General features: G+C 41.3%; 1 protein-coding gene across 6 annotated transcripts in view; it reads left to right on the forward strand.

The window, feature by feature from the left end:
- The window catches only part of rerea (arginine-glutamic acid dipeptide (RE) repeats a), a 178,458-nt gene that overhangs the window by 152,425 nt on the left and 2,374 nt on the right, over window positions 1-23,659 (forward strand). For 4 of the 6 annotated variants that reach the window (XM_084721320.1, XM_084721321.1, XM_084721319.1 and 1 more), the window contains 11 exons: window positions 338-418; window positions 13,525-13,687; window positions 14,314-14,406; window positions 14,932-15,131; window positions 15,376-15,537; window positions 15,638-15,751; window positions 16,823-18,228; window positions 18,861-19,083; window positions 20,318-21,038; window positions 22,527-22,700; window positions 22,811-22,991. In XM_084721320.1, coding sequence (XP_084577446.1) covers window positions 338-418; window positions 13,525-13,687; window positions 14,314-14,406; window positions 14,932-15,131; window positions 15,376-15,537; window positions 15,638-15,751; window positions 16,823-18,228; window positions 18,861-19,083; window positions 20,318-21,038; window positions 22,527-22,700; window positions 22,811-22,991 — 3,518 coding nt within the window. The remainder of the gene's footprint in view (window positions 1-337; window positions 419-13,524; window positions 13,688-14,313; window positions 14,407-14,931; window positions 15,132-15,375; window positions 15,538-15,637; window positions 15,752-16,822; window positions 18,229-18,860; window positions 19,084-20,317; window positions 21,039-22,526; window positions 22,701-22,810; window positions 22,992-23,659) is intronic. The other 2 variants (XM_084721323.1, XM_084721325.1) reach the window with 1 other exon arrangement.

Raw genomic sequence — 23,659 nt, forward strand, 5'->3', positions numbered from 1 at the left:
ATGTTTACTGCTGTTTCTGTTTTAAAATACATTATATTTTCCCAACTGTATTTTCTCTGCACATGAAAAGACGAGCTTTAATCTCAGTGTCGCTCCCTGCCTTACTTGTCATTTCCTCTCTCGTTTTGCCCTGACATGGCTGTGTTTTTGCCGGAGTTTAAACGGCTTCAGAGGTTTCTAGATATACATCAAACCTCTGCAACCACAAGACTAGCGAAATGAAAACAATGTTTTTTGTCGTGGTGTTAGCCAGTAACTTTATGCGGTCGCAGTTTAGCTGACTTCACAAATAGTAACTGGGTCTTTTTTCTCTCTCTTCCTCTGTGAAAAATTGCAGAAGCGCTTCATTAAAGGGTTGAGACAGTTCGGCAAAAACTTCTTCAGGATCCGGAAAGAGCTGCTGCCCAACAAAGAAACGGTAAGAGGAGTTATTTCTCTTTATACTGTTGAACTTTTTCTGTGTTTCTGTGTGTGTGTCATTTGTTTTATAGCGCTGAAACACATAAAATGAGGTACATGTGGTTTGCTTGTAACTAATGGAAAGCTTGAGCAGTAAAACATTTTTAGTGTGATATTTTGAGCATGGCTGGTTTTTAACCCAGAGGCCTTATTGATAAGAAGTAAGTGCTGCCTGCCAACAACTGTGCTGCAGTATTGTTAGATCTCCCTTCAGGCTGTCTGGAATAAAAAAAAAAAAAAAAAACTTGTTATACCCGAGAGGAAAAAAAGGCTAAAAGTACTTTACAGACAGTTACAGTTAGAAGTGACACACTGAACATTAATTAGCACCTTCTGTTTGTAAACAAGCTGTACAGATATGTTGTGAGCCACCGTGTTTAGAGCTCAGCTCAGATCTGCAGAGCAACTTTCTTTATCTCATGTTTGTGCTCAAGTGTTATAGCAGTACTTGAGATTTTTTTTCCATTTGTTTTTTATATTTTCACCTAACTTTTGGAGTAGTTGACTCTAAAGTGCAGAGTAATGGCTTCCTCGAGGATTAAAAAGCAGGTTACGATGGAAGCCTTTTACATAAACATGAAAACGACAAAAGATACAAATGAGATTACAGTTCTTGATACTTTTATTTTACAGGCCCAATTAATTATTTTTATCTTATAAATTAGAGCTGTATTCCAAACCTTTATTTAAACTTGAAGAGTCATTGAGCTTGCCCTCATTTACAATGATGTCGAGTGACAAAAGTTAAAAATAAAAAGGACAAAACACAGAGTAGAATTGCATAAAAACTAAGTGACAACCCAAACAGTACAGCTCAGTTAAACCAGTAACACACTGGACCTGGGAGGTTTGTAATCATGGCTTTAAGTTGTCCATAGAGTTAGTTCACATACATATAATATACATATTCACATACATAAATTAAGATTTTGAGTTAAAGATGTCAAATCTGTTTATTTTTCAACTGATCACAGCTGAAAATATAGACTCCTTTATTTGCTAATATCACTGATGTCAACAAACCTTTAACAGCATCAGGAAATATTAATAATTCATGTTACTGTCAAGTGTCCTTTTGTTTAAGTTGAGAGTGAAACTAGGTTCAAAATGTATACTTTGAATTTTGAGGCCCGTTCCTCTGTTAACATTTGAAACAGGTTATTTTGTCTATAACTGTTTTGATAATTAGACTGTAATATGTATATTATCGATTAATCTGTCAATCATTTTCCAGATTTATTGATTAGTTTGGGCCATAAAATGTCAGGAAATTGTGTAAATGTTGATCACTATTTCCCAAAGCTCATCCTCAGATGATGAGAGATATTAGGTTTACTGTCTTAGAGGAGTAAAGAAACATGAAATTAATCACGTTTGAGAAGCCGAAATCAGAGAATTTAGATTTTTTTCCTCTTAAATTTAATCAGTCAACCAAATAGCTGGCAGTTAATTGACAGTTAATTTAATGGTGGACTGCTAATCAATTTTTCGACTACTTGTTGCAGCTATAATTTTAAGTGAAGATGTAAAGTCAGTCATTTTTATGTTTTTTGTCAACTGGTCATAGCTAAGGATGTAAGCTCCTTTGTTTGCTAACTGACTGACTGAAATAAACTCATTTAACAACATTTATTTTGTTTAACATTCAGAAAATATGAATGACATGGATTGTATTCCTATTAAGTGTGAGTCTTTGTATTAAATTTGAGAGGGAAAGTTACAAATTTGTACTTTGAATATAGTGGATTATTTTTCTTACATTTGATTGATAGATTATCATACTTATATTACTTTTACCTTTAAATTATAAAGTATCTTGCATTATACGTCGTCCTTCTCAGTAATTTTAAGGTTTGTCAGTCAGTTAGGAAAATTCTGATTGAAGGAGACAGTGATTTCATATCTGTCAGACTTTAAGGAGCTCTCGTAATTGTGTTGTTTATGTACACAAGCAGAAGGATGTTTCTCTTGTCAGAGTTTCACACCTCCGCCCGTGTGTGTGCTTGTGCGCGTGCATCAGTCTGTTAATCAGCACAAAGCTACTTGTGTGACTTGTTTAATGGGTCAAATCCAGAGCTAACAATGATTAACAACAGTTGACCTTATTAAATGTGATCATTATGTTGAAAATAAAGCATGGCAGCCACACAGACTTCATGCTGTTCCTCTTTAAGCTGAGTTACAGCATTTTATTACAGCCTTTCTCTCATCTGTACAAGGAAAACTCTTAAGAGCTTGAGAAGGGCTTGATGTTTATCTTGGCTGTAATTGATAATAAAGGGAACATGTTGTACATGTACACGTTGCTTTAAAGTGTGGCCTGGCTGTTAGATTATTCCAAGATATGGATGTTGATTCATAAAGCTGTACAGACCTTGCTGTTTCTGTGTGGCTGCTCCTGCTGGAAGTGTGCCGATGCAGCGCTGACACAGACATCAAAGGAAAAATCAAAGGTGTTTGTCATACTTCTCGCCACTTCATTTCCTTGTCTGCTGTGAGGATATGTCAGCCCCGCTCCTCAAACACCCCCACCCTACACATCATGTAATATTTTTTACTCAAGAGCTCTTTAGTGTCACCTCCTTTATGCTACATTTTTTATTCCTCCAAACCAATTTGAACCTCTTGAATAAGAGATTAAAGTGTATGAATACAGTTTCCTCACAGAGGTTTCTTCAATTATTTTTACTGGTTTTGAAATATATGACTAGTCCAGTTGATTGGCTATAAAGGAGGTATTAATGTAATTCAACCTGGAGGGGGAGTCTACTTGGCAGGAGAGGTAATAGACCTCCTCCAGGATCTGGGCCTGCCACCACCACAGAGCAGAGACAGATTAATTTTTCCCCTGCAAATGGAAAATAAACTGCCCTTTAAACATATGAAAAGAGGAGAAAATGACTGCGAAAGCGAGGGAAGGGTAGCAGCGACCAGAGGGGAAGGGGTAACATGGGGCGTTAGCTCAATATAGAGACGCTGAAAAGCCTGGGTTGTCGCACAGGGAGAGAAAAAAAAATCTTTGCTTATGATTGAACTTGCTTTTGTGCTGTAAGACTGATCTGAGCGAGTGCCAGTCAATACCCCGAGGAAAGCTCTATTTATTTTCTACCTGCTCGTTCCCAAATTCTATATGTGGAACATGAGCACAACAATATCTCAACATATTTTAGGTGTAGATTTTCCCACTATCTCTGCTCACAGGCACACATTATTCCACTTTTACGCCAAGCTATAGAAAAATAAGCATGTTGCAGAAATTAGGCTCTCCCTGCCTTAGGTCCTTGCCTAAAGCTCTTGAGCTGATACCCAGCGGTCCAGTACAGTGTGTCTGCCCTGCGCTGCTCCTCTCGCTAGTCCCTATTAGCCTGGCTGCCCCTCAAGCGCCAGCGCGGCTCAAACAGCCAGTGCCAAGGGTAAGCACCCAGCGCTGTGTAAACACACCAGGCCTGACTAACACTCAGGAATGCTTTATATAAAGTCACATAAAGGCCCAGAGGGGGAAGTGGGTGTGTCATCTGACCGTCTGCAACTGGCTCTGCTGCCACCATTTCCTTCACTCCAGAGGAGAGAACGTCATGGAACATGAGCTCGCTGCTTCCAGTGTTTAAACAGCTAAATATGCTGAAATGGCAGATCAGAGATAACTCTGAGCCTGATATTTGCACTGGAGGGGTTTTCATAAAACTGTGGTTTTAGGGGGATATCAACACGCAGTATTTGCTGAACAGATTTCTATCAGCTACAGCTCTGTTTGCTGTACAGCCAAACAGAGGAATTGACAGTTGAAAATTAGATCAAATTAGGGCGCTTATGTTTTTGGCTTATTTCCATACATGACTGAGTCCAAACTATTACAGTGGTGGAAAAAAGGTGCAGCAGATAACTTGCTTATGTTGTTGAGATATTAATGTGCAAATAAAAACAAATTAACATAACTGGACTTTTTCTATTTTAAGGACATGTCAGTGCTGAGTGATTTGACTTATAAATTATATTTCTATTTTTAGACTGTTCCACAATATATATCATGATCTACACATTTTCTCTACAATAACAACTAATAAAATCTCAAAAAGTGTAAACATATGATGATCTTACAGAATACGATGCATTGCTGTCGATTAAACTATCAAACAGAAGGGCTAGGTGACTTGGACAAAATAAAATGTTGCACTATTTTTCACCCAATACCTCAATCTTGATGTTCTGACAATATTTTAGCCATGACTGTTGGTGCATGAAATATTAAAAAATGTAATTTTTGATACATAATCGTGAGTAATGTGGATATAATTACTATTTGGGTAAAAGCAAATAATAGAACAGTCTGGTAAGTTGAGAAAATTACATCACTTCACTGTAAAGCAGCCTTTAAAACCAGGAAAGACAACACTTACACCATATCACGATACAACAATATCCAAAGTCTGAGACAATATCCAGTCTCACATGAAGACACTGATATAATACTGTTATATTGCTGAGCCCTAGAATAAGGCTTCAGCGTTTAGCCTGTTTCTATTCACATTTGAGAAGGCACAAACTAAAATGTGCATGTATTTATTTTGAAAGATACTATAAATTACATAAAAAGTACAAGTAATTACTCACATATCAGTGTATTGTGTATTTATAGATCATAAATATCATTCACAATAGAACACAGAGCAGCCTTACTTTAATAAACTCAGTGAAGCACTGTAAAACAATTTACAACCATAAAATAAAAGCATTGCCTATGTTTGCATGTTTATTGAACTAATAAACATACAAACAAGTTTCCCCTCGAGGCAACATTCCTGCATTCTGTTTATTCTCTCATGACTGCTCACCTTTACTCCACGTTTAAATATTAAAGATCATACAGTATATCTGCATAGAATTAGCATTAGCAGCACAGATAACAAATTGTAGTTTGGAATACTTTGTAAAAAATAATGTAAAAAATTCAGATGTTAAACATTTTAAAACCTAGTTTGCTTATAGTAATTTATATAGTAACAAAACAGTTTTAGTGACACAGTCACCTGGTACTGGCACAGCAAAACATCAGCCGCAAGCCGTGTAGACCTACAGGACAGGGAAAAAAAACAGAAAAATAAAGCATTTAACTGATTCATAGAGACATTTTTGTGCTGCTGGTTTCTGCTTTGTTTTGGCACGCAGGTGGAAATGACAGAGAGGTGCAGTGGCAGTGTGTTAGAAAAGCTAACACAGGTGAAGCCACAGTGTGTGTTTGGTTTGTGTTAACGTCACAAGTCAAACAAGTGTCCTCCGATGGCAAACAGTTTGTTTCCAACCATAGGGCAAGTAACAGCCGTAATATGAAAAAAAAAAAAAATCCCAGTAATACTTTTGTCCTCATTAGGTTTTGAATGTGACAGAACAGTTCAGGGCACAAAAGTCACTGTGACTGCAGAGCATGTTCTAATTTTCAGGCCATATGGATGACCTGAGCTGTGTGTCTGATTTTTAAAATGCTGTCTTGGTTGTGTTGAGGCTCAGATCAGGCAGGATATGATATACTGAGCGGCGTTTGCAGCATCTTGTTCACTCTGAGAAAAGAGAGCACTCAGCCCCCCCCTCCTCCCCCCCAGGCCCTGTCATTTACAGGATGGCCAACAGGAGAACAGTGTTCTCAACACAACCTCACAGCAGATGTTTGCCCTGGTACAATCTGTACAAACGTCAAATTGAATTCATTGCCATGTCCTTAGCTCAGCAGCCAGAACCTTGGGGATGACTGTGATTATAAATACTTTGGTTCAAACACTAATTAAACCAGCTACAAACTACAGGGGCCTGGTCCAGTTGGCAGCAGCTGTCAGTAGTGTGACAGAACAGCTTCCGTGTTTGGTAAATGATATAACTTGTTTAGGCAGTGAAACCACTGTCGGCTGATGGAGGCTCAACCAGCATGTATTGATGTTCTTTCAGCAGACCACAAGCAAATTAGCGTGGCAGAGTGTAGGCAAAAATCTTTTTTTTTTCAGCCTAATAGATGGCGCACAGCAAGCCGGAGCTCCCTGTGTAATTGACTTCTTTGGTAGGATTCATGTTGTGGTTTTTTGGGGACTAGCTTATCAGCAGAACGTGCAGGATCGACCCTCCAGCAAAAAAGGCACTGTTGCCATCCAATCTGCTTTCATTGGCAAAAGCGCTTACAGCAGGAAAAACACAAGTGCTGATTCTTCAGCATGTGCATCCCTGACCTGTGAAAGCAGAGCTTATTCAGTCATTCTCCAGCAGAAAGGCTCAGCGCAGCAGGGAACGGTTGTCTATTTAACCGCCTTTCACATACACTCTGCTCCACCAGCCAAGGTCCTTTTACTATTCAGTCGTTGCTGTCTACCGATGAGCTTCGAGGCATCGCTGTGCTGGAGGTCTATTTTTAAATCTACTACGCACATGCACACATGTGGCTGATAGCTTGAATTTTTGACCCTTGGATTTTATTTCACAAAAACACAGAGGTGAATTGTGCAGCTTTGACAAAGGAATTAAAGATGAATTAGAACACTAGATCAAATTTTATTTAAGGATGTGCAGTTAATCAAAATATTATTGAAATTGCAATTTGACAAAGTGCAATATCCAAATCATACAAGTTTCGTTTTTTGTTAAAGGTAAAATGTGCAACAAAACAACAATATAAGAAAGGACTGTTGTGATGCAGAGATGTCCTGGCCAACAAATCTTGTTCTCCAGATGTGATAAAACATGTTTTTTTTTTTATTTCACCTGGTACCTTGTCATGTTTCAGGAATGTTCTTACATTGGTGGTTGGGAATTTATTTGTATATATTAAACCAGCTTTTAACATCAAGCGAATTTGCTGCATATTATGTGACAAGTTCATACTGAATTTTTAGAGCATAATTGTTATGTCATGTAGGGATTGGTATTGTTTGAATTTTATTCATTCCAGTTATTTATACTGATACTGCTCATTGATATTCTTATCTATTGACCATAATTTAGTGAAAAAATAAAGACATGACATGAAAAGATGTGAAAAGATTCAATAGTTATTTTATTTTTCTGATTTATTGCCTTTAGCTGCATTTTCATGAAATTTAGTAATGTGGGCCCACACTCTGGAACAGTTTGCCCTGTCTGTTGTTTATTTAAAAATAATGATAGCTGTATGATTTTGGTACTTACCAGTCAGGAACAGGTACCTTTTCTCGATACCCATTTCTGCCCTCTAAACTGTACAGATACTTTAATAGGAATGCTGTTAAGATTCAAGATAAACAAACCTGCTCTTTTTCCACAGCAGAACATGGTAAATGGCCCTTTAGGCATCCCAAGTACGCTTCTGACCTGCTTAACCACATAAGCGTTTACAAAGTTACCCCCCAGAGTTACAGTCAGCGTGAGGATGATAGAAAAGTCAAGCACCACTCAGTGAAACGATACACTGTACAACCTGTCATGGGCGATGAAGAATACCAAGTCCAGGGGTCGAGCACATACATAATTAAACCCTGGTTTGATTTAGCTCAGAGAAATACATCCCCCCCTTCACCTCGCTGAAATGAATCAGGAAGCGGTCCTCCCTCCTCCTCGGGCTGCAGACTGTGGAGGAAGCAGGAGGAGCACAGGTTCATGCTGCACTAATGGATGTTTACACAACTCACTATCAGCCACCAGAACCCAGAAATCACATGCTCGCTACGCGCCCTTCTCTCACGGCTGCCGTTAAACTGCCACAAGTTTTTACCAGAGATTTTTATTCGCTGGGAATTTTTTTTTTTTAAGGAAGGGTTGTGGTTGGCCTGAATGTTGATTGTCCATTGTTATCCTCTGCTGGCTCTTTATTTCTCTCTCTCGGCTCTCCTCCACACTCTGGCCCTCCCCCTCCTCAGCTCTCCCCTGTTCTCTCCTCCTTCCCCTGCTCTTGCCAGTAACGGCCTTAACCGTTTGGCTTCATGTCAAAGCAGGGGCCTTTTGTGGCTCTGTCACAAATCTGCCAGGAAAAACAGAAACCATCTGTTCAGGCCTGGGCCTGAGAGGGGATGAGGGTGTAAATACATGAGTTTAGCCCTCACCCTCAGCCCTGCCCGCGCACACAGGACCACCGAGCCCACTGGAGGATCCTGCACTCCCACCCTTAATTATACTGTAGCCTACAGTGGTTAATCTTATTCAGTCTGTACCTCACAAACCATAACATAAAATAGTTTTAAACACAGTCACACAGAGCACAAAACTGAATATGATGTCAAAAAATTATTTTATGAATTACAACACTTGTAAAATTGCCTCTATCTCAAGACGGAAGCTATACTTATTTCCCACCTGTGGACCTTTGTTACAAAAACAAGTGTACATGTCTGAAATGTCTTTTTGTTTGAATGATGAGGTTAAAATGCAATTAAAATATAAAAAGCTACAACTCGCTACATCTCAGAACCATCACAGAAGGAGAAAAATCTATGAATAGGGTTTCATATGGTCCCTTTAGTTTGGAGCTTTGTGCTCTAAATCACCTGTACACCTGGAGTGTACACACTAACTTTAGTTACCCTTTGCCTGTACAAAATGACACTGATCCCCTGTTGAATGGTATGGAATAACACTTAACATGTTTAGGTTTCCATTTGAATTATGAGGTTAAAATACTATGAAGATCTAAATGACATGTATATTTATGTGCCAATACCAGATTACATTTTTTTAGCTGTTACACTAAAGAACATGGATTATCTATAAAGTAATGTATGCTAATTTGACTGAATTGAGAGTAAAAATCTTTGCATGTGGGTTGAAGATCTTGGCATGTTTTGCCATGATGTTGCTGTTCGATGTTGCTGAACTCCACATCCATTTCACACATACATACTTGTATGTAGACAACCATTTTAAGTGGCAATAACTGGAATGGAAGCCCTGAGTGTCGTGATAGGAGGGTAAGCCCTTTCCTTGTCGGATAATCCACCGGCCAGAAAGCTCCTGCAGATGGAAGCAGTCTAAAAGGCCTTATAATACAGAGCTTATGTTGTCACTATCTCATGTTCTGCGGAGCGGCAGCACACTCTGTACTGCTCTGCAGTGATTTAGTGGACTGGGGGGAAAATTATGGTGCGGAGGCCAGGGCCAATCTACATTTCTATTTCAAGTATTTCCATGTATTTTTACTGGATAACGGTGAAATGTTTTAGATGCAGGTTCATGGATTTGTTTCTGCTTTACTGTCGTTCTCATTTCATGTAGAAATGGCAGCTAAGCTTGGAACCCTCAATAAGTACACACAAACTTAATGGCTAAACACCCGATCATAAAGAAAAAACTCAAGGTAATGAAAGTTAAAATGTTGCTGTTGGCATATGGCAGCATGACAAAGTGACTCTGATAGGGAAAAGTACACAGTGTGAGAGATCGCTTGTATGTGGCTTCAGGGGAACCAAATTTGACTTGCAGGCAGGCTGAGAGGTAATCTGTCAATCTCCCTTTGACACTAATTTACAGCACAAAGCCTCTCTCAACCACAGGAATGCCACGTTCATCTTCAGCTGCACATCGCTCACAGACATCATATAGAAGCCTACATTCAGTCTTGCCTGTGATGTCTTGCTGTCCTCATTCTCTTTTGTCAATAAGGCTTTGTTTAAAATGAATATTCACAAGCTACAAAGGCAGATTATATAACAAATATTACAAAAAGCTGGGGTTTTTGGGGGGGATTTTTTGCAGTATGCATTTTTAATTGATGCCTAGAGCATATTATATCACTGTTGGGGAAAGTTACTTTCAAAATGTAAAATGCCACATATTACTAATTACTTTCATTTGAAATATCAAATATCATATCCCTGTCTATGTAGAGTAATGCATTGCACTGCTTTTGCATTACTTAAACCAAAATAACTGCAGAAGTACAGTAGACATTATGAAATGAAAGAGGATAATGTTTGATAGCAGTATCCCCACAAATGCCCCTATATTACAACACTTACAGTAAAAAGATGTTTCAGTCATTCCAGGGTAGTATCTCGGGCAGGTCTCATGAGTACAACCGCGACTCAAAGCATTTTGTGTATTTTTTTTGACAATATGCATGTGAACACAAGGTTGATGCCCAACTAAGAGACTCTCTGCTCCAGTTTCTAATGTAGGTTAAACCACATCTCCCATCATGCCTATATTGCTGGTCTAAGCAATTTAAGTTTACTGTTGATGTTCTAAAATGCAAATGTTAGTGTTTGCAATGTGTCTGTTTATGGTGGTTTATGTTGATAATTGTCATTTTTCTGCTGGTTTATAGTTTTGACTATTAATGAAGTGGCTGTTGCATTTCTTGACAGCTGTATTTGCTACAGTTTTACACACTTATTAATAATCTATTATTATACTTTGTTACCGCTAAAAAATAATTTATTACTGTCACTTGTTACCCCAAAACTGCATGTTTTCTTGGATTTATTTATAACTTTTCAAATCAACAAGTTAACTCTGAATTTGTTGATCTGCATCTTTTGTTTTCCCCTTTCCATTTACATCTGACTCATCAGTGCACCTGTTAATTCCCATTCAAAAGCCCAAGTTAATGTTTTCATTAGCCCCTGCCTAATGTAATGGTACTTGACACAGTGTAAGTGATGGAGAGGCAGGGTGACCTTTCTCCGTGTCTGCCAAGCTGTTGTTGAGGCCGTGTGGTTGTCAGCCTGCAGCGAGGAGGCAGAGAGGCACTGCTGAGAACAGTCATTAAGCACAGAGCAAAGCCAGCGCTCGGCACCACTCGACACTTTTGATCTGCACATTTCAATTAGATTTCACATCAGGACGCCTGCCTTCCCTCAGTTAGCACCTGCGCCCTGCCCTCCCAACTGGCCGGGCAGGCTGAAGAGGGAGGCGCACAGGAAACCACTAGAAAGTTCTGTTAGCAGCCAGACATAGACGCACAAACACATGGCAACATAAAAGAGCTGTTTTTGGCATGACCATGGACAAGAAAATGTTTTCAGGGTTATTTGAAGCAAGCAAGATTAATTTATCCGTCTGTATCCAGCTGTTTTTTGTATTTTAAATTAGCCCTACTGATTTGTCTCTACTGAGTTTCTACATGTGGATTCAGTTCCAGCAGGTCTAAAAACCTAGTCAAGCTGTGGGGCTTGGGACAGCCAAAGCAATGGGTTTGCCATACCACAGTGCAGCACCTTAATTTACCCTGAAATTTGAGGTTTCATTGAGCTCAGACATCCTCAGTAAATGTTCCCAGCACCGCTTTGCCTGATAAGACGGAGTGCTGTAGCCACTGGTAGATATGAATTTCCCCTAAGAGCCACATGAAGAGAGATCTTATTAAACAGGCCTGAGTCCTCTTAGTTGAGCACTTTCTGCCAATCAAAGCAGTGACTGAGAAAGTCTTAAAGTCAGATATTCACATGATTTGTTGGAGTGATAAAGTAGCGAACACACCAGCCAATCCCTTCCCTGTATTTTCTCACAACAAACAACATGAAGGCTATGAGGGCTGCAAGTAACTGTTATTTTCTTTATCTATTAATCTGTTGATCATTTTCTCAATAGATTAGTTGGTTGGCCCATAAAATGTCAGAAAATGGTGAAAAATGCGACATCCTCAAATGTCCTGATTTGTCTGCAACCCAAAGATATTCAGGTCAGTGTCATAGAGGAGTAAAGAAATCCGAAAATATTCATATTTGATGAGCTGAAAGCAGAGATTTTTTTCTTTAAAAAATAAATCAAAACTATTAATTATCAAAATAGTTGATAATGAAATAGTTGAGCTAAGCGATTAATCCACAAATTGTTGCAGCCCTATAACCATGTAGGCTCAAGTAGTTTTGTATTTCATGAGATAACAAGAAATTGATGCTGCAATTTATGTTTCCATTAACACAAGCCTGTTATACTTTTAATTGCTGGCTTTGTCACAATGTTATTTTCCCCTTTTGTTGAAACAGAGTTGAGTGAGAAGCTTTTTATAGCTATTTAAAACCATTTCATCAAATGCTTTCTCGCGTTTGTTTGTTTTGGTTCATTTTGATAGAAGATGTTAAGCTGCTCCTGGAAAGCTGTTAATGCATTTTAGAGAGCAAAGCACTGACTAATTTATGTCAAGTTTCTCAGCTGAAGCGAAGAAGGAAAACAATCGATAACCATTAAACTCTGGGAGCTTTGTTGAACAGCAGTTTAACAGACCTCAAACAGTAGATGGGCACCCTCTGGGCTTTAAAGATTACAGGTGACTTACTGCTCACCCAACAATCACACCACACCTTCATGAATTTGTTATGGAGTCAGTGGAGGACCACTAACAAGTGAGAGTTAATGGCGAGGAGGAAAAGGGCAAAGCCCCACAGGAAACTACATAATTGTCCCTGACTCCTGTCGCCAATTTTCAAGGCTTGTGTATCATGAGTGTGGCCGGAAAGCGGCAGTTAATATGCACAGGCTGCCTCAGCAAAGTGCTTTCTGATCCATGATTGCATGTGTTAATGTTTCAGTTGGGTATTGATTTCCTGGCGGCCTTTTGTACAGTGGATTTATCCGCCTCGCTCGCTGGCAAGCGCGCCCCTCCGAATGTTTGATTAAAGTTCAATTGACTCTTCCAGTGAAGGGGCGAGGAGCCATTTCACTCCCTATTTGTAGCGCCAAAGCTCTGCCTGACATGTTCTTTTGTTCCTATTCAAGCTCCTGCCACCCAGGCAGCCACCAATGCACTGATCCTAATATCCCTGCATTCAGTGAGCCTCCTCGCCTAATCCTGGGACAGACGGGCCGCAGCACAAACATGCCCGGCCAGCCACAAATCCTGGCATGGACTCACCTCCTCCATGGCCTTTCACTGTGAAATACTGAGCAGACTGCTAATGTGTATTTGCCACATATTTAATTCAGCCTAACTGTAGATACTTCACTGTGACAATTTTCCAGTTTTTCAACAACTTTGGCAAATGGACCTTAATTCCTTTTAATTAAGTCACCTTTTTGCAGTTACAAGTGATGCCTCCTCCTCATCACTAATACACGTGTTTGTGTTCTTGTCATACATTTGTCTGTTTTAACAGCATTCCTTTTTGTGTTTCATTTCAGGGAGAGCTAATTACCTTCTACTATTATTGGAAGAAGACCCCCGAAGCAGCCAGTTGTCGAGCCCACCGCAGACACCGCCGCCAGCCTGTCTTCCGCCGCATCAAGACACGAACTGCTTCAACTCCTGTCAACACTCCATCACGCCCTCCTTCCAGCGAGTTCTGTACGTATAGTGAAAGTGATTTTTCTTCTGTGAGTCAGCTGACAGTCAGTTTTCTGCAGTTGATGATTGCAGTGATAATAGTAATATTAAATAACTGGAAGTTAATATTTAGGATATTTAATTAAAATTGAATTTTCATTAAACTTATGTCTATTTTAGGAATTATTGATGACATATTTTTTTAAATTAACTTCTTTTTTATGCAATACTGCAGTGCTCCAAAGTACCCCCAGATAAACACTGGTATATTTGACCCCATCAATAGAGGAGATAAGTGGGTGACATGTAACACAATATCAAATACTGATATCAATACCGACAGAACCGACTGTTTTTGTTTTGCAAATGTACATAATTCAAACATTCATTGCCAAAGACATTTCATACCTTTTTTTTGTTTGTTTTTTGCAAATGCTTAGGTCATATCTGGTTACTTTTATTTATTTCATTACAGAAGGAAAGCAGAAGCACTTTAAGTTGAAAGGAAAGATGTACATTCAAGGACAATTTTTCTTCATTTTTTTGTGATTTTACCTTGAGTTTTTGGTATCGTTACATCCTTACCTGAGAATGTCTAGTGTTAGAGCGATGTATTTGAAGTGTTTTTTTCTTTCTCTGTCTTTCAGTGGACCTCAGCTCAGCCAGTGAAGATGACTTCGACAGTGAAGACAGCGAACAGGAGCTGAAGGGCTACGCCTGCCGTCACTGTTTCACTACCAGTAAGACACCGCGTTCCGTTTACAGACACTCACACTCATACGGACTTGCTCGGCTATTCCTGTCCTGATTAGGATCAGTGTGTGGGCCTGTACAACACAGCGCTGTGTGACAGATGGGCATCAGAAGATGTCAAGACTAATTTGATCAAATCAGACATGAGCCCACAGCTCGTTCACTCTCTCCACCTCATTATCCTTCCCCTCTTTCCACACAGCTGGCTCCCAGTGCCAGGCTCCCATCTGACAACAAGGGTGGCTAATAACTTTGGCTTTATAGCATTAACCCATACAGACATTATAACATGACAGAAAATTTTAAAAGTATCTAACTGGTGACGGAACTATACATTATCCTTGATGAAAAAGTAATATTTATCTAATTCAGTGTTGAACTACAAAGTTACTTAAGGACATTCTCTATATTCTGCCATATTACTGTAGTTCAGAGATCATTTCTGCGTGTGTTTGTACTTCTCACAGCCTGTGAGAGTGTGTTATTTCATAACTGTAAATGGCTTTCCTCAGCCTCCAAGGACTGGCACCACGGGGGCCGGGAGAACATCTTGCTGTGCACAGACTGCCGCATTCACTTCAAGAAGTACGGTGAGCTGCCCCCCATCGAGAAGCCTGTGGACCCACCGCCATTTATGTTCAAACCTGTCAAAGAGGAAGAGGATGGACTCAGCGGGAAGCATAGCATGAGGACCCGACGGAACCGAGGCTCGGTATGCACACACTCCCACTCCCCATCTATCCCTTTATTTTCACCTTCAGGAACCAGAGCCTCAGAGTGATCCCTGGAGTGATGCAGAGCCAGACTAGAAAGCAATAAGCTCATCATCTGTAGACAAGTAGTACAGCTTTGGCATGCATTGTGTCATACATTTGGTTTGAGTATGGTATATGTCCATCGATCATTTCCTCTATCAAAATCATAGTAGCCCTAATACTCATCGTGTTTGTTAACAGATGTCGACGCTACGTAGTGGTCGTAAGAAGCAGACAGCCAGTCCCGATGGCAGAGCCTCGCCTACTAACGAGGATTTGCGATCCAGTGGTCGTACGTCACCCAGCGCGGCAAGTACTGACAGCACTGATAGCAAGACAGACTCCATGAAGAAGCCCAGCAAGGTAAACGCAGCATCGACAGACTGCTTCAAACTTTGATTTTCTCTGGACGCATCTGTTTAAAAGTTATCCTAATGGCTCTGCTGTTCTTTTGGCTCCACAGAAGATTAAAGAGGAGGCTCCTTCACCGATGAAGAGTGCCAAACGGCAGCGAGAGAAGGGAACCTCAGACACAGAGGAGCCTGAGAGGGCCAGTGCCAAAAAGTCCAAGACACAAGTGAGTTTGTGGGATTTGTTTTGCTTTTAGTTTGTGTTTCAAAGGAACTCATAGACTAGGGTTGAGTGAATACCAGGGTGAAACAAGTATCTGGAATGGATAATGTAGTTTGATGAGTAAGAGTACATGTAAAATGTGTCAACATCTTTACTAGTCATGAAGGAAAATCCTCTACCAATACTTGCACTGATGAAAGCTTTACTAGCTGAAATGCGTAGGCATGTTTTTAATTGTGAAATATAATAATTTCTTTTAAATGTTACTGTGTGCCAATTTCTTCAAACTAAACTTCTTTTTTTTCCACATCCAAGCAGCACTCCATTTAGATTGTTTTGTGAAGGAAAATTCTGACTGAATAGCTAATTCTGGATGTGCTGTGTTCATTGAGGCACTGAATATTATTCATTTAAGTCTGTAAAAGAAAGTTGTTCTGTAAATATGTCTCTAACTCTTGCAATCAGACACGGCTCTGAAGCTCAATTCTACAATAGTCTGTAATTCCTTTTCTAATAAATACAGCAATTCTTGATCAACCTGAATCAATTTCAGACTTAAAGCAGCTAATTTTGTTAATTTTAGAGGCCCCTCTGTTCAAAAGCGTTTTCACCTCCATAACCACCACAAAATATGATGTCAAAAATAAAATTATAGGAAATAAAAATCTCTTCTTTTTAACTGGTTAAAGTAACTTTGCCTGGGACAAAGTAAACACAGACTGTTCTGGTCTGTATGCTGTAAAGTGTTTCATCTGATTTCTTGGGGACTTCAACCTGGTGGCAGACACTAAGAATAACTACATAGAAACACACAGTCTTCTTGCTGATGGTGTCATTTGCTTATGTAGGTCATAGAGAGGCAGCAGTAATAAACTGAGACAGTTTCATATCCAGTTAAAAACTCCTTTTAGTACATTTAAATTAACAGGTAGTCATGCCCACTTCCAGTTAACTGCCACCCATTATGAATGAGAGTACAGACACAGCTGATTTAGTTGGTTGGAGGACTACAGATGTTGGTGTAGAACAGACTTGGTGCTACAGCGCTCATCTGTCTCTCTTGTCTGACCTTCAGGAGCTGAGTCGGCCAGACTCGCCCTCAGAATGCGAGGGCGAAGGGGAAGGCGAGGGCGAGAGCTCTGATGGGCGCAGCATCAACGAGGAGCTTAGTAGCGATCCTAAAGACATTGACCAAGACAACCGGAGCTCCTCCCCCAGCATCCCCAGTCCCCGCGACAACGAGAGCGACTCAGACTCCTCCGCCCAGCAGCAGCAGCTCCTGCAGACCCAGCACCCGCCAGTCATCCAGTGTCAACCAGGCACCTCAGCCGCCGCCGCGGCACCCCCTCCGCCTACGACCTCAGCCCCCTCACTGCCCCCGCAGGTCTCCCCCACAGCGGCCGCCACCTCTCTACCTCCCCAGCCTCTGCCCCAGGCAAGCCCGATGTCTCTTATCCAGTCAGGAGCATCCCTCCACCCTCAAAGGCTTCCATCTCCACATTCACCTCTGACTCAGGCTCCGCCTCCTGGCCCCCCGGTCCCACCTCAGTCGTTACCCAGCTCACATCACGGGCCCATGCCTCCCATGCCACACCCGTTGCAGCCGGGCCCTTCACACATGCCCCACCCTCACTCCATGCCCCCTCAGGGCTTCCCTGTGGGTCAGTCTCAGGTCCCACCCCTGCCAATCTCCAGCCAATCACAGCAGAGGCCGCACACACCTCCACCCCAGCCCCCGTCATCTGCTCCAAACGGAGGTCAGCCTCCCAGAGAGCAGCCGCTGCCCCCTGCCCCGATGTCCATGCCTCATATCAAGCCCCCACCAACCACACCCATACCACAGATACCCAACCCACAGTCCCACAAACACCCGCCACATGTGTCGGCGCCACCATTCCCTCAGATGCCTTCAAACTTGCCTCCACCACCTGCCCTCAAGCCCCTCAGTTCTTTATCCACCCACCATCCTCCATCAGCACACCCACCTCCCCTCCAGCTCATGCCTCAGGGGCAGCAGCTCCAGCCGCCACCAGCCCAACCTCCAGTTCTTACTCAGTCCCAAACCCTCCCACCATCAGCCACCAGCCACCAACCTCCTCCAGCTCCACCTCTGCCTCCTCCACCTTCCGCAGCAGCAGCCTCACACCCCAATGGTCCGCCACCACCGCAGCAGCAACCGCCATTCTCGTCTCATCCTTTCAATACAGTTCTACCTCCGACCGGCCCTCCCCAATCCTCATCAAACTCTATGCCGGGGATACAGCCTCCGCCATCTTCCTCTGCTCCATCATCCTCCATCTCCATGCCACTGCCTGCCTCGGTCACCTGTGCCGGCCCGGGCCCGGCGCTCCCACCCGTACACATAAAAGAGGAGCCTCTGGATGAGACAGAGGAGCCAGAGAGCCCTCCACCCCCACAGAGAAGCCCCTCCCCAGAGCCTACTGTCGTCAACACGCCCAGCCACGCCAGCCAGTCAGCACGGTAGGTCCACGAGCATGACACCTGCACAAACACACTGTTCAGACACATCAGCAGTGTGTTGAGCTGCTTACCATCTTGTCTGGGGATGCTGATTAACTCTCAAACACATCCGACAACAAAGAGCCACTGCCTTCAGATTTTAAGGCTTTGATGTAAGCAACAAATCGAATGTCCTCAGCAAAAACAGGCGTCCAAGGCCACAATTAGCCCTGAGCTCTGAGTGGCTGATGGCTAGGAATTATCGGGGATGGAGAGCAGGGAGATTAATTACAGAGAGATGCGAGTGAACTGAGGCATCTGAATATGAGTATCTGTAGTTGCCTTGTGCTTAAGTAGCTCTCAGACTGCCAATGAATAGCAATGAGGATTTTAATACATACTCAACGTAGCCACAAAAGTGAACGCTGAGGGAGTTTGTTTCCTTTTGAATAATAGACCAGTGTAAGCTAATACAAGCTGTCTTTTCTCTAATGGGAATTTATCCTGTCATTCAAAATGCAAAATGAAACATGAATATCATGGTCCTGGCCTATTCTGTGTATTTGTTACAAGTATTAATTTATGAACTTGAACATCAGTCAGTTTTTCTGAGTAAATTTTTATTCAATGTTTCCTCTCTACTATGACCACAGGTTCTACAAGCACCTGGACCGGGGTTACAACTCGTGTGCTCGGACAGATTACTATTTCACTCCCCTGGCTTCATCTAAACTGGCCAAGAAGCGAGAGGAAGCTCTGGAGAAAGCCAAGAGGGAAGCAGAGCAGAAAGCAAGGGAAGAGAAGGAGAGAGAGCGGGAGAGGGAAAAAGAGCGAGAAAGAGAGCGGGAACGAGAGAAGGAAGCAGAGCGAGCCGCGGTGAGTGGTTTTCTTTGTGTCGCTTTTGTTTGGCAGTGGTTAGGGCTGGGTGATGGGTTGAATATATTCAAGAATGAATTAATGTCTGATGTACCAGATGACCATAGAGAATAATAGTCGAATAATAGTTACTGTTTTGTGTTGTGTTTGCTTCCTCAGAAAAGAAATAAAAAGTCACAGCTGCTATGGCGTCTACTTGTACTCTTCACAGTAGAATTGGTCTGTGAAAAGATAACTTAGCAAGTCAGCAGCTATAAGTCTGTGATTTCTTTTTTGCCATAGTGGAAAAAAATCCCAAGAGAAAACACAAACATCTGATCACATTCATTACTCAACCCGCAGCTTCTAAGTTAAATTATTATATTAAAATTGAATTATTACCTGTGTGCCTTGTTAAATAAGTGCTTAAATTCAGTGTAATGTGGGTAATTTCAGCCTTATTTATCACAGTCTTAATTAATAATAGGTCATTAAAAATGATCAATAATTATTGATATAGACTGAAATAAAAACATTTTATTGTGATCATTTTCAGCTCAATCGTCTGTCTCTAGGTTTTAGGCTATTTTGAATTGTTCTTAGCCTGACTCATAGGTTCTAAGTAGCTAGCTCACATTCACAGCAAATCCCTGTAGACGTCCATCAAACACACAGCTTACCCACAAGCCCACCTTCCTTAAATGGGAGGGCTCTGCTGGTAACGCACATGCAGTTAGGTGGTGGGTGTGTTATCCAGAGATGGAAGAAGTATTCAAGTCCATAACTTTACCAAAAGTACAAATTCCCCAATGTAAAAATACTCCACTGCAAGTAGAAGTTCTGCATTCCAAACCTTACTAAGGTATAAGTCATCGTACTAAATCATTGTGCAGTAAAAAAAGGTTCTGGTCAGTGTTTTACTGTTATATATGATACTTTTGGATCAGCATTACAGCTGCATTAATGTGTATATCCCGTTCTGCTGTTGTAGGCTGTGCTCATTTTAAAGACTTAATATACTGTCTGGTGGTTTAATCCACAGCAATGCATCATATTTTAAAAGATGATCATATGTGTGCACATGTTCAGAATTTACAGCATGTTAGATCAGAGAAAATATGTACACGGTAAATCATATATTGCCAAATAGCCTCATAACATTGAGATACTCTTCATAAGCTGTATTGCCCAGCCCTAGTTGTGGTACTTCATTTTCTTTTGCATCTTACTAAACATGTAATTTCTCCCCTCACAGAAAGCCTCCAGTTCCTCTCACGACGGTAGGATGGGTGAACCTCAGATGGCTGGCCCCGCCCACATGCGTCCACCTTTCGACGGCCCCCCCACCACGATCGCAGCTGTGCCGCCTTACATTGGTCCCGACACCCCTGCCCTGCGAACCCTCAGCGAGTACGCCCGACCCCACGTCATGTCCCCCACCAATCGAAACCACCCCTTCTTTGTGTCCCTCAACCCTGCGGACCCCCTGCTGGCCTATCACATGCCCAGCTTGTACAACGCTGACCCGGCTATGCGGGAGCGCGAGCTACGAGAGCGTGAGATGCGAGAGAGGGAGATTCGTGAGAGGGAGCTGAGGGAAAGGATGAAACCCGGTTTTGAGGTTAAGCCTCCTGAGATGGACACACTCCACCCTTCCACAAACCCCATGGAGCACTTTGCCCGGCATGGGGCCATCACGTTGCCCCCCATGGCCGGCCCTCACCCCTTTGCCTCCTTCCATCCAGGCCTGAACCCATTAGAGCGTGAGCGGCTGGCCCTGACCGGGCCCCAGCTGCGGCCAGAAATGAGCTACCCAGAGAGGTTGGCTGCAGAAAGACTCCATGCTGAGAGGATGGCCACAGTAGCCAATGACCCCATCGCCCGTCTACAGATGTTCAACGTCACGCCGCACCACCACCAGCACTCACATATTCACTCCCATCTCCACCTCCACCAGCAAGACCCTCTTCACCAAGGTAAAGGAAAGACCTGCTTGTACACATACATGTAAATGTCTGTGCCACTATTAAAATTATAACCATGTTATATTCAAATATATATTCACATTCTAACAAATTTGAAGTGGTTCACTCCAACACTCAATTTTGAAAAAAACTGAAAGTTGGTAATTGCTGATTATTTGGCAAAAGAATTTGCATTGTTCAAAATGTTTAAGTATTTGTTAAATAGACTGTAAAGTGGAAGTATTAAGATATTTGTTTTTTCCTTTATTTTATTATTATTATTATTATTATTATTATTATTATTATTATTATTATTATTATTATTATTATTATTTCCTATAACGGATGTCTCATTCTGAGTGACATTCTCAGCTCTAAATTTGTAAATGGGAAAAAAAAAAAAATCAAACTCAAACATGTCAACATTTCTATATATATATATTTATTATATATATATTTGTTCCGTACACCTTTGCAGACATATTCAGCATGTTTTTGATCTGTTGTGTAGTTATTCCTGTCAGATTTGTAAATGGATGTATTAATATTTCAGGTTTATTTTCTGAATGTTGTATTGTGTGATATTGTTATTGTGTAATTTTTTGTAATTGTATATTTTGACATGTTAAGGCAGATTTGTAAAGAATAGAAAAAGAACCATTAGTAAATTGTTAATATTTAAGAAATAGCAGAGGACCAAGAATAAAACCCTGAGGTATTCCACAGATTACTTGTTAGCCACTCACAATGTAGTTTTAGAATATAAATTGCTCTGATCTTTGTGACTTTTAGTAAGTCATTGTTATTGACATTATGAAGTCCATTTTAGAAAGGTAACTAAAAATAATATTGTGGTCATACTTGTAGTATGAATAGAGTTATAACATTTTTTTAATCAGAAGCAGCAGAAAAAATGCTGAAACAGAATCTGTCTGCACCTACAGGATGTTGTTTTCAACTCTGTGGTTCACAATCCTAGGAAGACAAGTTTTCTTGAAAGAATCTTTGGTAAAATTAAAGTAGATGTTAAAATAAGCAACAGTTAGGGTCACCTGAGTTGCTATGAGCCAGTTAAGTAATGTACAGTAATGAACCCACAAGCAAATGAAAATTTACTTTAAAATCAAGTTGCCTCTTATCGCAATCAAGTGTGTGAAAATGGGGATTTCAAATTAATAAGTCATTGTCCATCTTTACTAATTTAAAATGTTAACGATATGATCTGAAACTCCACCTTCATATTTGAATCTCTGTAATGTACAGAATTGATATATGAGATTGGATTAAAATATGTTATATCCCCATTAGGTTTGTGATAGAGCGAGCAGATGGTTTACAGTGGATAAATATAGTAAAGTGGTCCCTGCACTCTTTTGGTCAGCCTTGAGAGCAGTAACATTATATGAAGCTGTGTATCACTAATGTCTGTAGCATGCTCTGTCTGTGATACACTATCTTGAAATGAGTGTGCCCTGAACCTAAGACTCTGACACCCAGAAGGTGGTGGTGAATGTCTTGTGTGTCCTCCAGGTTCGGGGGCCCATCCCCTGGCAGTAGATCCACTGGCAGCTGGACCTCACCTGGCCCGCTTCCCTTACCCGCCCGGCGCCATCCCCAACCCCCTCCTCGGCCAGCCGCCGCATGAACACGAGATGCTGCGCCACCCAGTCTTCGGTAGGCTCCCCGCCAACACCATCTCTCATTAACAGTAGTATCACATCCAATCTATCAGGCAGAGCTCTGCCAGACTGCCTGATCAAATCTTTTGTCTGTCCCTCCTCCAGGTACTCCATACCCGCGGGATCTACCAGGAGGTCTGCCACCGCCCATGTCCGCAGCACACCAGCTGCAGGCCATGCATGCCCAGTCCGCTGAGCTCCAGAGGCTGGCCATGGAGCAGCAGTGGCTCCACGGACACCATCACATGCACGGAGGACCACTGCCTGGCCAAGAGGACTACTACAGGTTAGATAAACAACAGGATTTACACCAAGACTAGTTTGCACTAACATAGATTCATTTAGTGTGAAATCAATTCTCATCAGCTATATTTACACTGAGTAAAATCCACATCTGATGCACAATTGAAAACTGATCTGTTAGTAAATCCAAATTTATTGATGTAAACTGAAATTAAACTACTTTAAATAAACAGTACTTAAAAAAGAAATCTAAGTGCTGTCAGGACCTAGCAAATATTAAAGAGGGGGGGGGGAACCATATCAGCTGCTCTGTATTCCTTAACAAAATGTTAGGCTACATTGAGAAACTTTGAGAAAAACTTGTTTGCTGAATCTATGGAGCAATATGGTCAAAATATACAACAGTAGAAACAGACAACAGCACAGTAAGGAAAAAAAGAGCTTGGCAGGCAGCCACTGGCAGACTGTTTTGACGAACCAACTGGAGTGAAAGAAAGAAGAGACACATCATTAAACTCAGTAGGGTTGAGTTTATCCCTTAACTTTCTTCAAGGAACTTGATTATTTTTCACAATACATCTCAAAAAGGGAAGCCTTAAGTTAGACCTCCTCAAGTGGAAGTTTAAATTTAATACTGGATCACAAGTTGTAGTTTAAAGTGTTGGTGCAGCAGAAGTAAATTTAATCTGGGCTGAGAGTAATTACTAAAAT

The sequence above is a fragment of the Lutjanus erythropterus genome, chromosome 6 (assembly GCF_056507025.1).
Source record: "Lutjanus erythropterus isolate fLutEry1 chromosome 6, fLutEry1.hap2, whole genome shotgun sequence".
NCBI lineage: Eukaryota > Metazoa > Chordata > Actinopteri > Lutjaniformes > Lutjanidae > Lutjanus > Lutjanus erythropterus.